The sequence below is a fragment of the Lithobates pipiens genome, unplaced genomic scaffold (assembly GCF_037356315.1).
Source record: "Lithobates pipiens isolate NorthernLeopardFrog02 unplaced genomic scaffold, aLitPip1_a1.2 Scaffold_30, whole genome shotgun sequence".
Lineage (NCBI taxonomy): Eukaryota > Metazoa > Chordata > Amphibia > Anura > Ranidae > Lithobates > Lithobates pipiens.
The window spans coordinates 159,578,161-159,593,337 of record NW_027507791.1 but is presented as its reverse complement, the minus strand read 5'-3'; the positions used below and the strand labels follow the sequence as shown (position 1 = coordinate 159,593,337).

Genomic DNA, 15,177 nt, shown 5'->3' with positions numbered 1-15,177 from the left:
TAAAACCGCTCAATAGGGTGGCAGAAAAAAAGTCTGGAAGCAAGCTAGATGGTAATGGTAGCTGGTGAGCTGATGATAGAGTGGTGCAGGTGAATGACAGTTGTGAATTCGGGCCCTGATGCAAAAGTTTACTGGGGGGGCGGGGCCCACTACCACCTGCCCCTTCCACTGTGCTCTTGCCCTGGGCCCTCTGAGTTTACTGAATTGCCTACCTAATAATGCCACAATCACTTTCCCTAGTGACAGTGTAAAACAGGGCTAGACAACCTAGTGGAGATCTACCTGAACAACATGAAAAAGATCACTGGGGTTCAATGCCCCCCCTTGTTTACAAAATTGACTAGAAAGGTCTAATCAAACGGTAAGGAAAACCTAGAAAAATATAATAAAACAAAGGTCACTGTAAAATTATAAGCTCTGCTTTCCTTATAAGTGGACAATGTCGGTCAGTAGGGCAGTGGACGGTTTCAGTACTGGCACCATCCACTGCTCTCCTGACAATGTCCACACACTGTCCACTAAATTATGTTTCCTTAACCCCTTGGCACCGGTGCCTCCTGGCTGGGAGGTGGGGGTTTATGATCATATGACCGACATGATTGGCGGTCACATGATTGGAAAGCTCCCAATAACTTCTCTCTATTAGTCATCGAAAACTGTGCAGGGCAAGTGCTCTTGGCATAGCTGTGTCTGCAAATTGGTATGCAAATATGAAGCCTCTCAGTGCCAAGGCCCACCTGCCAAGAGGCTGCATATTTGCATACCATTGACGCCTAGGGGTTAAGTAAGAAGGCCTTGGTACAAATATAGTGGTGCGCTGTACAGAAGGATATATGAATTTACAATAGTTATATACTATCTAGATATGTAAAGGTAAAATCCCAGTAAAGCCAGCGAAGGTGGCCAAATTATGTATAGTATAGTGTCCACAGTGTGTATACAGGTAAATAAATAACAGCTAATAGCACATCTGTATATATCAGGTATATAAAGAAAATATCGTAATTAACATATGATCTCTTTGGTTAATAAAATTAGCATACACAACAATACATACAGGTGAAATTGATTTATAGAAGTTGGTGGTATTTTATAGTGATAAAATTGTGTGCCAAAAACTTAATATATAGGGATAAGAAAAAATAGATAAAAAACATATAATAATTTAAAAAAGGCGAAAGAGGTGCAATGGTGCTAGAAGCTGAGTCCAAAAAACACATTTAAATAATCGTCTAAGCAGACGGATGAATATCTATATCAAATGTCCATGTAAAAGTGCATGCCGTGAGATAAAGTGCTAACTATACGAAATCGCATAAAGTGCAAAAAAAATCCGTGTAGCGATTATAACAGAAGTCGCATAAAATGTAGGTGAACTTGGAACCAAAAATCGCATACAATATGGATAAGCTACAAGTCTAAATAAAGGGCTAGGTGTTCGGCAATGCAATGGGTGGTAGTTAAAGTGATCCAACGAAGTTCAGAGGGGTGACATTATTTTCCGTGTGATCCCAGATGGTCAATTTATGAATGTCCCTTTACCTTGATGCTGTAAGGTTACAGCATATATTGAATGTGTCTTTAGGTGTCCCTGGAGACTTTATTCCTTTATGGGTCCTAAAACGGCAATTCCTGTTTGGCGTCCCTTTCTTGTTCTTTATAAGGTAAGTGGCCTCTTTAAGGGTCACTTTGGGGTATTCGCCGTAGGTAGTCTCATGCCAGGTAACATATGTTGGATTAAAACATAAAGGAAGGATGCCCCATAGTGTAGTAATTAAGTGCAATATTTATTATGGAGATAACATTTTAAAATCATGTACTCACAAACATATGGTATAAGCAGGCAGTGTAAAAACGAGCAGCGAGCTCGACCAACGTCACTTCCGGTAGCGGTATTCCCGACGCGTGTTCGTCACGGGTCACGTGACTTCATCAAGGGATAGCTAATGAGGTAGGAAGTGACTATATATAGGAAAGTCATTTAGATGTATGAGAACGCAGCTGTTTTTTATGTGGACGAGCACCGGAAGTATCGCAGCGGCCATATTTCTTTAAACATGGTCGCCGGTAGTCCGGCGGCCATTTTGTTGGTTGCACGGATGTAAACATCCGGGTTGATGTCTGCCGAAAATAGTATCGTGCCCATCTTGGTAGGAATATGTCGCCAACGTGGCCGGTAGACATGATGTTGGTGGGTACCATGTAAGGCTAAACCAGCAATCATCATAAAAAGATGTGTGGGCGGCCTCAGCGAACGCAGCACGAGTTCACAGGCGTGACTGAGGGTACGCTGTTAAAAACAAGAGGACGGAGGATCTCCATACATATTATGTTGGAGGAAAAAAGGGAAAAAAATATTTTGCAAAAGAAAGGGGGGGGGGGGGGGGGAGATTCCCATAGACGTTAAAAAGCGCAACAATAAAAAAAGGAATGAAAAAAAGGGGGGATCAATTTAAAAATATAAAATTAATAATAATAGGGGAAAATTTTGTTATTAAGTGTATCTAATAATAAAAATGCGACCAGAAATGACGAGATTAAAAAATAATAAACAATAATGACAAGTATAATATTTACATATTAGCATTGGACCATATTCGAGGAAAGACAGGATGAATAGGAGCAGGGATTTAATATACCATGAACAGTAGTAGAAGGTATGTTTATTAACAGACTGGCCTAAAATGTAAGGGATGTAGAGAGAGGCAAGTTTCAGATGTGTATATAAGGAGTCTTATGTGTATGTGTTTCAGAGGACTTATTTTCCATTATTTTTCATAGGAGGGAGGTTAATGGTGAATGGGAGGATATATTGAAAAAAGTATTAAAACAAATCTATATAGAAGTGTGTATTGGCGTGGCATCAATAGATGAATTTATATAGAGAATGTATATTGACGTAGCATAGATTTATTATTAGGAAAAAATCGCTAAGTTCAAGCCTTTTGGCGTAAGTGTGTCCATAGTAAATATCCATTTTGACTCGAGTTGGCTCAGAGTCCTTACTTTGTGCCCTCCCCTCCAGTGTTTTATGTAGGGCTCGATTCCCCAAAATTTTAGTTGCGAGGGATATTTCTTATGATTTAGGGCAAAGTGCTTAGATACGTTATGTTTGTCGAAACCTTTTATTATATTTTGTACATGTTCTTTTATTCGGACTCTGAGTGGTCTTTTTGTGCGGCCAATATACTGTAGCCCACAACTACACTCCAGGGCATATACAGCCCCAACCATATTACAGCAGATAAATTTGTTGATTTCGTAGATGTTTCCAGTACTTGTTGACCTAAATTCATTTTTCTTTTCGTTTTGGATGTTTTGTTTTGGTGCAAGCATAGCATCTTTTGCAGGGGAAGAAGCCTTTGCCTGTGAAGAAGGTTAGCCCTCTACCTGGGGGGTCTGGGATATTTTTTACGATTTTATCTCTGATGGTGGGGGCTCTCCGGTATACAAATTTTGGACGCGCAGGGAGGACTTTGTTAAGACTTGTGTCTGCTTGTAGTATATTCCAATTCCGTTTAATTATTCGTTCGATCTGCTTGTATTGTGTATTGTAGTCTAGAATGATCGGCACTAGATCTTGTGGTGACTTAGTGTGGAATTTGTCTTTGAGTAGATCTTTGCGATTTATAACGGTTCCTTCTGCTATTTTTTTGGTGATGAAGTCTTCAGTATAGCCTTTTTCTATGAATTTTGCTTTCATACTGTTTGCCTGGTCTTGAAACTGACTTTCTTGAGGTACAGTTGCGTCTTAGGCGCATTAGTTGGCCTTTGGATATGTTGTACAACCAGTTTCTATGGTGACAACTTCCTAGTGGTAGATAACTGTTGCAATCAACGCTTTTGAAATGTGTTTTAGAAGAAAATGACCCCTGTTCTTGTGTTATTTTGAGGTCAAGGAATGTTATGGTTTTATCACTAGTTTCCCATGTCAGCTTGATGTTACGATTATTTTTATTCAAATTTTCCAGGAAGTGTATGAGATCGGTTTGTTCACCTTTCTATATTATTATGATATCCTCAATATATCTTTTGTAGATGACTAATTCATTTGGTGGATTAATGAAGACTACTACTTCCTCCCACTGTGCCATAAAGAGGCCTGCTACGCTGGGAGCAAATTTTGCCCCCATGGCAACTCCTGTTTTTTGGTGGTAATAGTGCCGATTAAACCAGAAGTAGCTATTTTTTAGACAAAAGTACATGCATTTCACTAGATATTTCGAGTACATGGTAGACTTGTGTATTTCCTGAGTCCCCATTTAGTTGCTTTGCAGGCTAGATAGTGTGGTATTATCGTATATAATGAAGCAACGTCCACTGTGGCTAGCCACCAAGGTCCATCATTTGGTGGAATGTCTTCTAGTATTTGTAGCATGTGTTTTGTATCTCGTAAGTACGCCGATGTTTTTTGTACTACTGGTTGAAGGTAGTGATCAATGTACTCTCCCATTCTTGCTGTTAATGAGTCGATTCCGTTTACGATTGGTCTTGGGGGTGGGTTGTCTTTGTCTTTATGAATTTTAGGAAGTATGTATATAATTGGGGTTCGACATGATTCTGGGGTAAGATATTTGGCCTCTTTTTTGTTCAAGATATCCTTTTTAAGGCCTAAATGGACAATTTGATCGAGTGCTTTTCTGCACTTGAACATCAGATTGCCTAACAGGCAGGTGTATGCATCTTCATCTTGTAGGAGGGTGTTCATACTTCTATTGTATTGTTCTTTGGAAAGGATAACTATACCCCCTCCTTTGTCTGCTGGGCGTATGGCTGACTAAATCCTTTCTTTTAGTAAGTTTCCGAATTCCACTTTTTATATACTTAGGTTCTTCTTGTTTCTTGATTTTTAATTCTTTGAGCTCATCGTCTTTTAGAGTGTGATTTACAAGGGTTACTCAGCAAATATTTCTTAATATTAAGTTTTCTGACATATTTCTGAATTCCTATGTATGTTTGGAATTTGTCTAGGTTCTTGACAGGTGCGTATTTTAGTCCTTTATCTAGAACTCCTATTTCCTCGTGGGTGAGATGTTGTCCACTGAGGTTAAAGATGCCTTGGCCTTTTATTCTCTTTTTTTCTTTTGTTTTCTCTTGCCCCCTCTACATCCTCTTCTTTCTGGTGTTCTTCTGTAATATCTTTGGTTTTCGTTTCTCCTCGACGGATCGTTTTCCATGCCCCTCTCTAAAAAAGATTGCTCATAGTCCATGTCTGATTGTCTATGTCTGTCTGATCTGTAATCCTCTTGTCTTTGTTCCAGAGGTGCATAGTAGTTATACGTAGGGATTGGGCTCCTGTTATAGGCATGATAGGGTCCTTGAGTCTGAGGATTTTGGTATTCGGCGTCTCTTCTTTCATATTGTCTTTTTGGACTTCTACCCCTAGGTGCATAGGGCTCATAGGGGTGTTCTCTATTATCATTATGGGGCCTCTATATTCCCTTTGTTGATGTTGGTATGTTCGGTTGTCTTGATATGGTCTTGGTCCATTGTTGTGGCCATTGTTTCTCCTATTATTTTTCCAGAATGTTTTTTTTCACCCAATTTGGTTGTAGTTTGTGAGGTCTTTATTCAATTGCACGGTGAGGGCTGTGAATTCTGCTGTGTCTTTATATACTTCAAGTTCTTTTTTTACTCCTGTTATAATTTCGTCCACCATCTTTTGTCTTTTCCTTTTCCTCTCTAGTAGGAACATTAAAAGTTCAAGGCCTTTTCCGTTGAAAAACTTAAACCAATCATCGATTGATTCTTGATCGGTAAGGCCATCATTGGGTATTACATCCCATCTAAGTCTTCTTGGGACTATTCCATCTTTCAGATATTGCTCAAAAGTGGTGATGTCCCACCACAAGCTTACTTTCTTTTCCATATTATGACCCAATTTCCTCATTAGACTCTCCAAGTCACTATTTTTATTAGTGGGTGTGGATGTATTAAAAATGTCTTCTAAATGTACCTGTCTTTTATCGAGAAAAGAAAAGAATATCCATATTGGCTGCAAGAATGGGCGTGAATAGGTATATGGAAAATTAATAATTAAGTAAGAAGGCCTCCACCCATTCCATGCAGAAAAAAATAAGATTGTTTATCTACATACAGTTAGGGCCATCTTAATAGCATCATGGGCCCCTGGGGCCTCTACAAGCCTTCCTCAAGAATGAAAGTATAAATATAATAGGGGGCATACCCAAGTATAAGTAAGAGAAGAAATGGAAAGAAAAGGGGCAAGGGTGGGTGGCACACGAGAGAACCGTCGACAGGCAATGGAGGATAGAGGGCAGGTTTAAATACAGCCCGACTCCTCCTACAAATACAGGCTGACCTGCACTCAGCCTTCCCATTTGTCCACAGAGCATCTAGTAGACCCTATTAGGAAAGGTCTGAGGGGAAAATGGGAAAAGGGTGTGTCGTCGTCACGTTGTCAGTATGCCTAAAGGGGGCAAAAATCAAGACAGAAAGTAACCGTATGCAACAGTATTGAGTCAAATGCATGAATGCCTGTGACTTCTTAATTATGTGAACAGGGATCCCTTGGTGAGAAGCAGCAAAAGCCGCACCTTTTTCTGAAAGAATGGCTGGAATAAGCTTTGGAATCCAAACCTAGGTTTGACAGCAGGGTGCGGCAATGTTTCACGAACTGTGCTGTGGAGAGGGGAGCACTTGGGAAAGACAAAAGTGGACTACCCCTGAGTTTATCCGCTGTTACCACCATTAGTTGGTCTAAGACTGTGACCGGGCACCAGGCATTGCTGGTCTCAAAAAATCGAATGTTAGTACCGGCTCCTGTCTGCTGCATCTTGCAAGCGTCCAAATGCAACCAGAAATTATCGGATTACCTAACTGGTTGATCAAGATCTCGTCCCAGTACGAGTGAACTCACCCGGCCTGAGGAAACCATAGCAAGCCAGATACATGGCTGACTTGAGAACCAAACTGGGTAACAGCCCAAAAGGAGTCTGCTAATCATGGTAGGAGGGCTACTCTTCTGAATCCCCTTAAGAATGGCCTTGATGGGATGAGCTGCAAAAAACAGATGGTCTACTGTGCCCCGCAAGGACAAAAGTGTTAAATTCCCACCAGATAAGTCTTGATAGTGCTGTAGTATAGCTTGAGCTGTGAATGGCAGAAGGCAACGAAAGCAAGTAGACGGTGGAGGCACGGGCGCCCCCCCACCATGTGCCTGGCCCTTTCAGAATGCCGGATGCATAGGGGTGGTAATTTTTTAAGCACCTGAGTAGAGTCAGAGGCTCTAATAGGCTTCAAAATAAGGTGGGCTCAGGGTGCAGAGAGTGTGCCCTGATCCCACCCAATTGTGTGACAATAGCGAATTCATTTTCACTTTTTTCACACTAACCTTCCTCCCCGCAAATCAGGAGGCAGGGCGTCAGACCTGTTTCCTGATTTGCCAAGGTGCCAGGCAGGGCCGGTACAAGGCAGGGACGGGCGGGGCCACTGCCCTGGGCAGAATGTGGGAGGGGGGCCAAAATGCTGGAGCATCATGCTTTGTCTCAGCCTCGATGATGCTAATTTTGTCCAAAAGCAGAGCCGAGAATGTGCCCATACCTGCTGCAGACTTCCCCAGAAAGGACAGAGACACTCTCCTGGGCACAGATCCGTGACAGGCTGGGCAGCTGGATCGGACAGTGCGAGCTCCAGTACAGGTGGGTGGAGCAGGCAGACAGCACTACACTGAAGTCCTGAGCACTGCTTTCTGCTCAGCAGGCATCAGAGCTTTCCTCTCTCCTCCAGCCAAATGAAGATATGAAGTGACAGATAACAGACTCATTTTCTCCTCCTGTAAATACAGAACTGTTCTGCTATCCACACTGTGCAATGCTGTGCTGTAAACCTGTACTGACCCTTGGGTGCAGCACAGGAAATTATGCGACACAAGAGAACCGTGGACAGGCAATGGAGGATAGAGGGTGGGTTTAAATACAGCCCAACTCCTCCTACAAATATGGGCCAAACTGCAGACAGCCTTCCCGTTTATGAAATATCAGTGTGACGTTACAATAAAGTTTGTTTAAAAAAAGAAAGTGCAGCATGTTGTAATGCAGCAGCTGGGGTGAATTGCTGACAAGGCAGCAGCTGGAGATGTACACATGCTGGAGCTATGATGCATTTGGCGGGCACTTCCACTCACCAAATGCAACCAAACCAAAAAAGAGTCTCTGCTGCAACTTTCCCACAAACATGTGCAAGGCACATAGCTGTGGTTGGGGTACTAGGGGGTATTTAGGGGGTTAAAACAGGTGGTGAGGAGGTGACATATCACCTCCTGTCTAATACCTTTGAAACGTAATTCATGTGAGGGTTTCTTTTTAGGGGAGTGGCAGTCTTTTACAGCAAGAGACTAAGTGCCAGTTCACACTTTTGCGCTGCAAATTCGCAAAAAAATCTGTGTGGATTCTGCACCACATGCAAAGCAAATCACATCCTGTTCATGCGAACCGCTGCGGTGTGTATGTTAAGTTAGAGACACCTGAAATTGGTTCTCAAAACTCAGTGAAATTTGCAGAATTGGATTGCATGGGTGTAAACATCCATGCAATCTGATTCTGTGGCGGCCAAAAAGAGAGTCCTGCACCATTTTGTTGTGGATTCGGTGAGATTTGAGCCATACAGAATAATGGCTCAACTTGCACTGCTAAAGTATTGCATGTGATTTGAACAGGAACGTAGTGCGACTCCCGTTCAAACTCGCATGCGGTTCACACACTGCATAGTATGAACTGGAACTCAGAGCAGCAGAAGAGGACATATGCAAGCATTTGTCAAGTTGAGGGGGGTGTTTTGACAGTAGACCAATTTTACCACCCTTTGTCTCCTCCTATTAAAGTTTTCACCAGCTGTAGCTGCACACACACCTATCTAGCACCATGCTCTGCTAGCGTTGGCACAGGAGAGAATCAGGTATTGGTCACTTTACAAGCGGTCTTGAACACCCTGGGGTCCTGTGCTGTTCACTCTGAATCCTCCTGTGAGATATTGAATGACACTACAGGATCGGCACAGGCAGCTACAAAGATGGCACAGTTGCCCATTGCCATGGAGACCGTAGAGGCGAAGCCACCAACTTTTGGCCTTCACTCAGGGAAGCAGCTCATGAGAGTCAGGATAAGTGACAGCCAGCCCAGCAGCTGACAGGCAAAAGTAGAACAGAAGGTGCTGATGTGGCCACCCGCAGCCGTCCGACTCCTGAGCCCGGCAGCTCCGGCATTGCTAGTTGTCACTTGTCTGTGGCTGTGCATAGTCCACACTGCAGTCCTTCCTGCTGACCTCACCTTAGCCCTGCTGCATCCTGCAAGGTCATTTATTGTGGCAGAACCAGCCCTGATGAGGCCCCATGTGCACTTGGGGCCCGGGCAGTGCCTAGGGGTGCCCAGTCAATAAGACGGCTCTGCATAAAATGACCTAGTGGGAGGATTGCGGTAAATCCATTTATGCAGGATGGCTTTCCCTATCATGAAAGAAAAAAAACGTGAGCAATTGATTGCAACCTCTGGAAACTTTAGCTCTTGAAACATCTGTCAGGCCAAAAAGTGTCCATTCTGGAATTAGAGACAAATGGTTTACTAGGTGTGTGGTAACAAACCTACCACTGGGATCCAGAATTGTTTGATTTTGGGTCACTTGCAGAAGGCATGGAACAGATCTGTGTCCATATTTCAGATAACTACATGTAGCACTAACCCCCGAAGGATCTGCTGGTTTTATTGGGCTTACCGTTACCTCCTCGTTTGCTTCTCCGTCTAGGGATTCCCATGATAGATGGCCCAAAGAATGTGGAAAACTGACACTGAATCTTCTTTTGGGTTATTTATTTGGAACAGAAACAGAGTCTTTCAATAAAGGGTAGAGGGTTAGGAATGAGTTCAGGTTCTTATATTGCGAAAATGGAAGTCTCTTATAGAAAAATCCAGAGAATAGCAACCGTTTCACGGCTGGATTTAACAACCCCTGGATAGACCTCCTCTCACTAGGCCTAGCAGCCAGTAGGGTGTTTGACAAAGTCTCTGCTACAGACTTGTGATGTACACTTGAGCGTTACAGAGGGACGTAGATAAATTTAAAGAGCTAACATATGGTACCAGGTTCTCTCAGACGATCCGGCGATACTGTATGCGTGTTGATCCAGGTTGCGTCCTTCAACGAAACCTCCAGGCTCCTTCAGAGAAGCCAGCCTTACACACGGCCTTCTCCTGAAGAGTCCTCCCCTGGGGTTCTCCAGTTGCTGAGCCTCTCCCTTCAGATGAGACGGCACCGGACCACCCTTGGATCAGTAGGCCCCCGAAATCCAGTCAGGCCTGTCCCTGCAGTTGCGTCGCCTCGGGCCAGCCGGCCCCGAGACTCGGGATGCATGGCTCTGCACCCCAGGCCAGGAGGGCCATGGGGCTGGGTCAGGAGGACCACCAGAACTGAACAGCCAGAAAATAAAGATGGAGCCCCGAACCACGTGGCGTCTGTACCTTAAATATCACCTCCCAGAATGCACAGCAAGAAAACACTCCCACTGGGCTGGTTCGGAGAGACTAGTGCCATTCAATCCACCCAGCTAGACTGCGTTTCTACTCTTTCCGGCGGTGACAGCAAAACCTGCGGTCAAGGAGAACCCAGTCTAACCCAGCTGGACTGGTACTGAAACCAGAAATTTAGAGAAATAGTTCTGAAACCCAACTGTGGTTTCAGGCAAAATTAACTTTACAAAAAACATAGCACCTGCTTGTCAGGAGCCAGTGTTACATAGACAAAAAGCTTTAGCTCATGAGGTAAGAGGTGGGGATATGTCACCCTCAGCCCTGGTTCACACTGATGCGATGTGGGAAACCCACAAGATTTGCTGCTTTTCCCCTCGTCGCACTGTTTAGCAATCGCACGGCATCCATGCGATCTGCTGCAGGTGTCAAGGTTAGAATAAAACCCCAAAACAGATTACAAAACACTGTGCAATTGCCAGAATTGCAACACATGGGTGTAAATACCCATGCGATGCGATTCAGGTGCGGGGAAAAAAGGATCCTGCACCATTTTTATGTGGGTTCGATTTGAACCATACAAAATCTATGGCTCAAATCGCACCACACAGACATCGAATGTGATGTGGACAGGAATTCTGTCATTTCTGTGCATATCACATGCAGTGTTTTGCACACCCCAGTGTGAACCTATTGCTCTAAACCAGCCTTTGAGTAACTACCTAATATATTTTCCCTTTTCAATCTAGGAACCCTTTTTTTTAATTGAACTACACAAGTGACTAAAGTGTTTTGTTTTTTTGTTTGTTTTTTAACGTGTGATAATGCGTTTGCAGATTCATTTATATACTCAAGGGTGCCAGATTGACCGGAGAGCTCACCATTTGTCTGCCTTGGAAACTGAGCTTGTCCATCATCCTGAAATTTGCAATAAGGTAAGCAAAAAAAAAAAAGCAAATACAAAACATGAAAATATAGTCATAAATTAGTGCTATGAGAACATTATAAAACTGTTTTCATATATAAAGAGCCGAAGAAATAAATATATACTCAGTAAATCTATATTTCAGTTAGGCCATGTTCACATGGCCTTTAGCTTGTGTAAGAGCAGTGTATACCACAAGCTTTTGCAAAGCATTTTCAAGTTTTTTTTGCAAGCTTCTAGCAGCTTTGTTGAGCATCATTCAGTTTCAGTTTGGAAGGGCAAGCACAGATCTTAATCAGATTGGTGACTGTCACTTTAAACAAGTGGTTGCGGGGTTCACTAATCATCAGCACTACTGTACATGAAGCTTGTTGAAAGCCGCCTGAAGCTTGCTAAAAACTTCAGACATACCAAGTCCCGCATTTCTGCGGCGGCTCCTGCACACCCGCAAGCACCTTGTGATCTCCCAGGAATGATCAGTGTGGCGGGAGGGACAGTGAACACCAATCTCCCTGTATAGATTTTTTACTGACAGCCACTTTTCCTTCTCTCCCACCCCCCCCCCCCCCCCCCCCATGTCTGTCAGCTAAAAAAATATATACAGGGAGATCAGTATTTATAGCTGTTCCCCGCAGCACCAATCATTCGCAGCTGTTCTGTGTGCTCCTCCCTCTGCCCCCTCCGTGTCCTTCCCCCCCCCCCCCATTCTCCAGCCTCCGCTCCTCCTGGCTTCCCTTGCCCCCTGTCCTCCACAGCGCTGGCTCCCCTCCTCTCTCGCCAGCTGCGGGGGTAATCTGTCAGGAATTGGACACAGTGAGCGAGATCGCTCCTGTGATAACTGAGCAGATAACTGAGAAGAGTAAACTATGCTCAGTTTATGAATGAACAGGAGCCTCTGTCTCTTGTTCATTCATGTTCAGTGCTGAGAAAGGGACTGGGGAATCTGTATTCTCAGCCCTTTCTTTGTCTCAAAGGGGAGATGCCAGGGGTCTGTTTAGACCCCTGCTATCTCACCAAAAAATATTTAAAACATTCTACAAAAGTGTAAAAAATAAATAAAATTTATTAAAATCTACTGAAACCACTCTCCTCTGCCCTATCAACACTGTCCAATGCCCCAACCCCCTCCCCCCAAAAAGCATTGTGAAAAAATGAAATAAAATCAATACGTAAAAGTACCTCCCTGAAATGAGTTTGCCACCTACCTGAAATTTGTTTTTGCAAGTTGGGATGTCTGCAACTTGTTTAAAGCTGAACTCCAGCTTTTAATCTACTCTACTCGGTTCCTCACAAACATGTGAGGCCGCTGAATGTGCAGTAAAAACTGTATGTAGCTGAGGCTACATACAGCATACCGTACTGTGTTCCAGGTTGGAGCCCGAGACTTTCTGTCTCATATACAGAACACAGAGTCTATATGATCGGCGCTCAGCTATTCAGAGAAAGCCATGTATACTGGAAATGAATACACAGCTTTCTCTGATTGGCTGAGTCAGAGAGGTGGGCTGATGTCACAACCTCTGGCTCAAAGGAAGCTATGTATTCATTGCTAGAATACATCACTTTCTCTGAATGACTGAGCACTTTGAGGCTCTACTATGTTTTGGGTATAAGACGGGAAGTCTTGGCTGGATTTCAGCTTTAAAGTAACATTACAACATTAAGATTTTTTGCATAACCCAAGTTAGTAATGTTTTCTTTAAAGCTGAACTCCAGGTTGAAGCTACTAATTTTACCCAGTTCTCCTCCTGCTCCATGAGTCGGGTCATGGGTCCTGCAGACTCGATGTCTGCAGGGATACCCGTAATTGTCTCACGGAAAGGAACAACGTGGAGATACTAATGTAAACAAGCATTGCCCCGTTCTGCCTAGCGACAGTGTCACTGATCTCTGCTCCCTGTGATCGGGAGCAGAGATCAGTGATGTGTCACACGTAGCCACGCCCCTCCACAGTTAGAATCACTCCCCAGGACATAACCCCAACACTGCCCCTAGTGGTTAACCCCTTCACTGCCAGTGGCATTTACACAGGAATCGGTGCATTTGTATAGCACTGATTGCTGTATAAATGACAATAGTCCCAAAAATGTGTCAAAAATGTCCGATGTGTCCACCATAATGTCGCAGTCACGATAAAAATCACTGATTGCCTCCATTACTAGTAAAAAAAAAAAATGTATTAATAAAAATGCCATAAAACTATCCCCTATTTTGTAAACGCTATAAATTTTGCACAAACCAATCAAACGATTATTGATTTATTTATTTTATTTTTTTACCAAAAATATGTAGAAGAATATGTATTGGCCTAAACTGAGGAAACATTTTTTTTTGATATTTTTGGGGGATATTTATTATAGCAAAATGTAAAAAATAATGAATTTTTTTTCAAAATTGTCGCTCTTTTTTTTGTTTATAGCGCAAAAAATAAAAAACGCAGGGGTGATCAAATGCCACCAAAAGAAAGCTCTATTTGTGAAAAAAAAGGGCCGCGCAATTGTCAGTTAAAGCGACGCAGTGCCGAAACGCAAAAAGTGCTCTGGTCGTTGGCCAGCAAAATGGTCCGAGGCTTAAGTGGTTAAATTGCCCATCTTCAAAATTACTTTTTACTATTGCTGCATCTTTTATTTATTTCTTAATTCTGTATGAGAAAAGACAATGAGAATATGGTCACTGTGGATGGTGCCTCCATTCATATAATTGCTAGAGTAATGTGTTATGCCATTTGGTTTCAAATTATAACCTTAATAATATTTTCTTGTATCTGTAGTTATTGGGGTGTTTGGAATCTGAGGACTCTTATCTAGAAGCTTACATGGAATGGAAACATCTAGAAACAGTGTACTGGCAATGGATGGTAATGATTTTGCTAATTATTTGGGCTACTTTAAAATGTGTTTTATCAAAGTACTTAGTGCTGTCAATAATAACACAGAAGCCAACCGATTGCTATAAAAACGAATGGAGGGTGCATAAGTAAAATTAATAAAAATAAAGTTGAAGGGACATCTTTTTCTGGTATTCAACCAATTGTTCTATATCAAAGTTTTATTAAATAGTGTGTTTTCACTATATTTTCTGATGCTTACCTTTTTCTCATGTGAGTTTCCTTATTGAATTCTGGTTTACTCCCACCTAGGTGTGTCTGGCATACAGGTGCATAGCATAGTTTAGATCTCCAGGTATTCTTCTGTGTCTCTACCATATGGGCTTTATTGTTAGCATTTTGAGAAAGAAAAAAAATATAACTTTCTCTTTGATGCTTTGACTTTTCCCACCTGGTGGCATCATACAGCTATTCATATACAGATTACATTTCAGCTGATTCCTGTTGAATTGGCTGAAATTCAAGCCACAGGTGGCCCTGTCAGTACCACCTGATCAACAAAAGTCCTTATAAAAATTGCGTGAGCTAGGTGGAAAAATCTTGGCTGGACAGTGACTGCATCCTATCAGATACAAAAACCGCTCCAGGATAGATATGGCTGCGACAGATGTGAGTGGGTTGCCCTACTGGCAGCTCACATTAAAGATCTGGAGGAGCAAGTTGCAATGCTGGGCAGAACTGGCAACCTTGAAAGGGGTCCTCTGCTCAATGAGCAGGTGGCTAGTAGGGTTGGTGTGGAGGGGTCAGGATTATCAAGTAGGAAGATGGGTTAATGTAGTCAGAAGGAGTAGTAGGGGCTCCCAGAAAAGGAAGGCCAGCCCTGGATTTGAGCACTGTTGTGTAATTGTATCAGCCAAATGATCAGACCAGTGGTGATATGCAATTTC

General features: G+C 42.8%; 1 protein-coding gene across 2 annotated transcripts in view; it reads left to right on the top strand.

Annotated features, from left to right (window-relative positions):
* The window catches only part of TEDC1 (tubulin epsilon and delta complex 1), a 427,923-nt gene that overhangs the window by 359,474 nt on the left and 53,272 nt on the right, over positions 1–15,177 (top strand). For both annotated transcript variants that reach the window (XM_077465033.1, XM_077465034.1), the window contains 2 exons: positions 11,315–11,413; positions 14,174–14,260. In XM_077465033.1, the coding sequence (XP_077321159.1) occupies positions 11,315–11,413; positions 14,174–14,260 (186 nt within the window). The remainder of the gene's footprint in view (positions 1–11,314; positions 11,414–14,173; positions 14,261–15,177) is intronic.